Source organism: Eriocheir sinensis, chromosome 13 (assembly GCF_024679095.1).
Source record: "Eriocheir sinensis breed Jianghai 21 chromosome 13, ASM2467909v1, whole genome shotgun sequence".
Lineage (NCBI taxonomy): Eukaryota > Metazoa > Arthropoda > Malacostraca > Decapoda > Varunidae > Eriocheir > Eriocheir sinensis.
In genome coordinates this window covers 19,478,610-19,484,609 of record NC_066521.1, presented here as the reverse complement: position 1 = coordinate 19,484,609, position 6,000 = coordinate 19,478,610, and the positions used below count along the sequence as shown (strand labels likewise).

Here is a 6,000-nt window from a genome sequence, read left to right as displayed (position 1 = left end):
CCCGCCGATGGCCATTACCAGAGCACAGCGTATACGAATGGACGGACGAGAGGAGAAAGAGAGGATAAGAAGGAGGTAGGAAGAAAAAGATGAACGGAGAAAGAGGAAAAGAGAAAAAGACAAGAGAGAAGAGAAAGATGAATGGAGAACTAAGAAGAGGAAGAGAGAAGAGAAAGTTGATAGAACAGATGAGAGAAAGAAGAGAAAACAAGAAACAGGTAGGAAGGAAAAGATGAATGGAGAGATATAAAGAGGAAGAGAAGAAAGGGAGACAAGGAAGAAGAGAAAGATTAATGGACAGATAAGAGAAAGAAAAAACAAGAAACAGAGTGAATGGAGAGTTAGAAGAGGGAAGAGAAAAAGAACACGTAGAGAAAGATGAATGAACAGGTAAGAGGAGAAAGAGAAAATAGGAAACAAGGAGGAAGAGAAAAATTAATAAACAATGATAAACGACTTGAACCTAAACTACAAAGCCAAACTCAACAACAAATCTAAACTGCACTATAAACATTATCGCATTACTATAAACATTAATGATTTAGCGCCTACACAGGTTACGTGGATCAAGTATACAAAAAAAAAAAAAAAAAAATTTACCGTATCATAGCCTAGTTTAGAGAAAAGACGTGACGAAGCTTAACTAAAAATCAAAACCAAACCATAAACATTGTCATTCACATCACAATAACCATCAATAAGTTAGGTTACGTGAGTCAGGTATACTAGAAAGGGAAAGTTCATATGTATCGGCAGCGCAGTTCGCCTGTTTTAAAAGCCTCTCGTAGAAGTTCCTGGGATTTCAAGGGACTGTTTTGTGATCCTGGTGATAATCTTACTACCCTACTTCTACATCCTGAACTGAAAAAGCATCAATGAAAGCCCGGTTAATCTTCTCTGTGGTCTTGGAAAATCGTCATAATGGGAAATTGATACGTGTAAAACTAGGTACCTAATGAGTGTCGTAACCCTGGCTAGAGAAAACCCAAACATACGAATACCAGAGGGTTTGTTTATGCCACGCCATATCAAAAACATAGATACACAACCGGGCACCGCTATCAACGGACGAACTAAACCCGAACTAAGCCAAAGAGGATCACAAAAGGGGTTATAAGAGTGTGACAAAGTATTCCCATTCTATGCATATATCTCGCTGATGCAGAACAGGTAAGTCAGGAAAAACACGTCTCTTTTAAGGCTTATGTGATGGGATAGCCTTGTTCATATTGTGCTTTGTCAGAAAACAGCCGATCGATAGCTTTTTGGGGCTCGATTATGGCAACAAGGAGAACAGAAGGAAAGGTTGTGGGTGAAAGGACAGGTGAGAAAGGGGAGGAGGAGAGAGCAAGGGAGAGGTATTTAGGTGAGAAGAGAAAGATATGGAGAAGGAGAGAAAAAGAGAAAGATAGGAAAAGAAAGAAAAACGGGGAGGAAGAGATAAAGAGAAAGATGAATGGAGAGAGAGAGAGAGAGAGAGAGAGAGAGAGAGAGAGAGAGAGAGAGAGAGAGAGAGAGAGAGAGAGAGAGAGAGAGAGAGAGAGAGAGAGAGAGAGAGAGAGAGAACAACAACAGCGACAACAAAAACAGCTAATACGGAAAACAGAGCAAAAAAACAGGCAGTAACTTACGCAAGACCAACAACAAACACATCCATACACACACACACAAACACAAATAAAACACACGCAAAACTAAGCCTTTACTATAAATATGTGTGCGTGTGTGTGTGTGTGTGTGTGTGTGTGTGTGTGTGTGTGTGTGTCCATTGCCTTTTTATTCTTTCTAACTACCAACCTAACTAACTAACTAACCAACTAACTAACTATATGCTTCCCTACTAACCTATTTATCTACTTATTTGCCCTTTCTAATACTCTGAAGGTCATTTTCCATTGCCTTTCCTTACTTATAAAACACCTGAACGGGACCTCCTTTTTCTCTACCTCCTCCTCCTACTACTACTACTACTACTACTACTAAGTCTTCCTCCTATTCCTCCCTCACTGAAATTGGTCGTTCTTCCCTCTCCTAATTTATCTCCTCCTCCTCTTCCTCCTCCTTCTCCTTTCTTAACTTCACCCTTTGTTTCCCTAAAGTAATTACCCTGAATCAGGTGCGCAGGAGTAATTAGCACATTAAACTAACAGGTAACCGCTGCAGCTACCTGAGAAGTGAGGTGGGAAAGGTAAATGTAGCAGTAGTAGTAGTAGTAGTAGTAGTAGTAGTAGTAGTAGTAGAAAAAGAAGAAGAAGAAGAAAAAGAAAAAGAAGAAAAAGAAGAAAAAGTTGAAAAAGAAGAAAGAAGAAGAAGAAGGAGAAGGAGAAGAAGAAGAAGAAGAGGAAACAGTGGTATAAGTATTAGATGGAGAAGAAGAAAGACTATTATCATCACTATCATCATCATCATCATCACCATTCTCATTATCATTATTACAGGCCGTTTCAAGAATTAAATCAAGGGTGAAAAATCAACAGTTGCCTCACTGTCAAATGTCAAAGGGAATCAGACTGGAGATGAAATAAAAGAAAATGGAAAAAGAAAACGGAAGAAATAGTGATAAACGAGAATAAGAGAGAGAGAGAGAGAGAGAGAGAGAGAGAGAGAGAGAGAGAGAGAGAGAGAGAGAGAGAGAGAGAGAGAGAGAGAGAATAATCGTCTAGCCTAATACATAACCAGGCTAAATTATGACGCTAGAAAACGAGAATAAGAGAGAGAGAGAGAGAGAGAGAGAGAGAGAGAGAGAGAGAGAGAGAGAGAGAGAGAGAGAGAGAGAGAATAATCGTCTAGCCTAATACATAACCAGGCTAAATTGTGACGCTAGAAACACACACACACACACACACACACACACACACACACACACACACACACACACACACACACGTCTTGCCTAAGTTTGCACAACCTCATCTAACTTCACGTCATAAACCAAGGCTGATCCACCTGTCGTAATTACTCTCACCTGGCCTACCTGTCGCTAATGAGGTCTGGGTGTAATTACTGCCAATACTAAGCTTCTTCTCTTGTCTATGTGTCTTGTAATTATTACATCATTATTATTATCGACATTTTCCTAATTATGTTTTTATTCATTTTTTATCGTGTTCTTCATCTTCCTTGTCGTCTTTCTTATCAATCTCCTTTTTTTTTCTTCTTTTCTTGCATTTTTCATCTTCCTCCTCCTCCTCGTTCTTCTTTTCATCCTCCTTTTTTTCTCCTTTTTCTCGCATTCTCCCTCCTTCTTTTCATTCTTTTTCTCCAATTCTCGTATTACTCCTCCTCCTTCTCCTCGTCCTTCTTTTCCTTAGTTTCCTCCTTTCTCCTCCTCCTCCTTCTCCCTCTCCTCCTCTTCCTCATCCTCATTATTGTCTTTATTATCTTATTTCTTTTGGGGGGATAAAGACACATACAATACAATGATAATAAGTAGCCATATGAAAACACTCTTGGTTGAAAGCTTGAAACGAAGAGCGAGAAATATGGTATGCATTATAAGACACCTTCGCTTCTCACACCTGCTATTTCGAAAGGCCAAAGAGGGGGTCAGTAAGGTTCTAATGAGTGTTTCTTGAGGTTCACGGTACAGAAGAAGGGTCACACTACCACCAGGGTCATAAAACTACTCCTGGAAATGCCCACAACTCCTACGAAAGCCTTGTCAAATATGTGTTTTTAGGTTCACGGTACAGAAGAAGGGTCACACTACCACCAGGGTCATAAAACTACTCCTGGAAATGCCCACAACTCCTACGAAAGCCTTGTCAAATATGTGTTCTTGAGCGGCGAAATATCTTATAATACGACCATTGAGAATACAAGGGATAGAAAACCAATGACAAGGAGTTATGAGAAGCGATAGTTACTGCATAATTAGTAAGTCACCGATATACTTACCATTAGGAGAAGGCTGAGTGAGGAGGAGGAGGAGGAGGACGAGGTGGAGGAGGTGGAGGTGGTGGAGGAGACCGGTGGAGAGCATGGTGGAGGGTGGCAGCATCCAATATTGATAAAACGTAACACTATAGCTACACGATGCTTTCTCTCTCTCTCTCTCTCTCTCTCTCTCTCTCTGATGGTGTTTTTTTTTTTTCCTTATTTTTTCCTTAATTTTTCTACGTTGAATAGAAAAAAAAGTTAATACAATGTCTGCTGCTGGTCTCTTTTCTTTCCTTTCATCCGTTGTATCTTAATTATTTTCTTTTTCTTTTCCTTTCCGTTTTTTCTTATTTCTTCTTTATCAGCCGTGTTATTATTCTAGATATTATGTTTGTTTATTTATTTATTCTCTTATTTATCTCCTCTTTCTTATCCAATGTCTATCTTATGATTTTCTTCGTCTTTTCTATATTTTTGTATTGAAACTAATGTCTACCTTCCGATTTTCTTTGTATTTGAAATATTACCACTCTTTTCCTTCCTTTTCTTTCATATTAACACTCGCTTCACCTGAGAAATAAATACAATAGTTAGTAGAGCAATTACATATACAGATACTACAACAATTTGACGGTTTATTGTTGATTGTTTGGTTACGCTTCGTTTTACACACTAAGTTAATCTTTTAATATGATATACCCACTATTTTCATTTTTTTGGTGATATGTGAAATTAATGAGTTCTTAACCAATATCGACTCAAAATCCACTTCTTTATGATAAACTAATTTTCTTTTCCGCCGGTGTGTGAAATTTACGAGTTCTTAGCACTAATTTTAAACGAGATCCTATTTTCCTAATGGATACGAAAAATAATAGACTCCCTTTCGCCAAATAAGAGTATGGTTCAGCAGTCTTAAGCAAAAGTTATCTCTAACACGATATGCTATTTATTTTTTCCACCTAGTCATGTCAAATCAAAGTATTCCTAATAATACCTGATAATTAAGAGAATATTTTGAGTCTCGGAACTACACACACACACACACACACACACACACACGTAGGAACATAACTTTTCCCCTAAACATAATTATATCGCTTCTTTCGGCGGGTTCCTCTCAAAAAGTTATACATCTCACGTTTACAACTAATATAACTAAACCTACTCCCCATTTAAACCGTCTAAGTGATTTCTGAACCCTACTTCAAGCTAATAAATTGGTCTTCACACACTGCAAGGTTATATTCAGACTTATATGTGGGAGAAGAAAGTCACAAGCGCCCTAGACATCCACTCGCACTCACTACTGAAGCAACACTGAGCCCGCGCCGCCGCCCGTTCTTCCCCCGCCATAAGGGAAGGGCATTATAAAACGTGGTTATGGCTTTACTTCACGTCATACTTCTCTTATTTCTGGTCTCGTTACAGTTGAATATGTATGGGTGCTTACCATAGAGTTATATACGTGTGGTGGTTGTCTGTTGCTCTGTATCCGTTTATCTTTGCAAAATGTCTCTCTCAAAGGCCTCTCTGGCGTACTCGAATCACCTTATTTTAGCCCCATGATCAAATACACTTGTACTTTTCCTTATCAATCTTGCCCTCGTCCTTGCTCACCATTAGTTCCTCTAGTCTCACGTTTTGACTGATCTAAGACTCTTACTTGACAGCTTCATTATATATCTGCCTCACTATCTTCCCTCATTTCTTCATTTTTTGGGGTGACGGATAGGTGCAAGTTGATCAAGACGGTGTTGTTTTGGGAGACCAGGTTGTTCAAGGCCTTTTTTTGTATATATATGAATTTGCGCCTCTGGGGAGTTTAGGTTAAATACTCCTGAGCTGGCCAGACTTTTGTAAGAACGTCATTTTGTGCTTGAGGACTTTTGGAAGGTGGTTCTAAGACTGAGGGGGTCACTGCCCTTTACCTCTCTCTTCTACCTGCAACAATAAACTATCAATCAATCACGTGCTTCACAATTATGGGGTATGGGGTTAAGGGCTTTCTTCTTTTTCCTCTTCTTCTTCTTTTCTTCTTCTGTGGACCTTTGACGCTTTGTACCGTTTCTTAGGTCGTTACTCTTTCATCTCCCTTCATTTTTAGTCTTAAGTCATCCT

At 39.0% G+C, this 6,000-nt stretch overlaps 1 protein-coding gene across 2 annotated transcripts in view; it reads right to left on the bottom strand.

Moving 5' to 3' along the window:
* The window catches only part of LOC126998143 (uncharacterized), a 24,117-nt gene extending 18,931 nt beyond the window's left edge, over nucleotides 1-5,186 (bottom strand). For both annotated transcript variants that reach the window (XM_050859566.1, XM_050859567.1), the window contains exons 1-2: nucleotides 5,134-5,186; nucleotides 3,898-4,449 (exon numbers count right to left, since the gene is read on the bottom strand). In XM_050859566.1, coding sequence (XP_050715523.1) covers nucleotides 3,898-4,000 — 103 coding nt within the window. In that variant the 5' untranslated portion in view covers nucleotides 4,001-4,449; nucleotides 5,134-5,186. The remainder of the gene's footprint in view (nucleotides 1-3,897; nucleotides 4,450-5,133) is intronic.
* Between the last annotated feature and the right edge of the window lie 814 nt (nucleotides 5,187-6,000).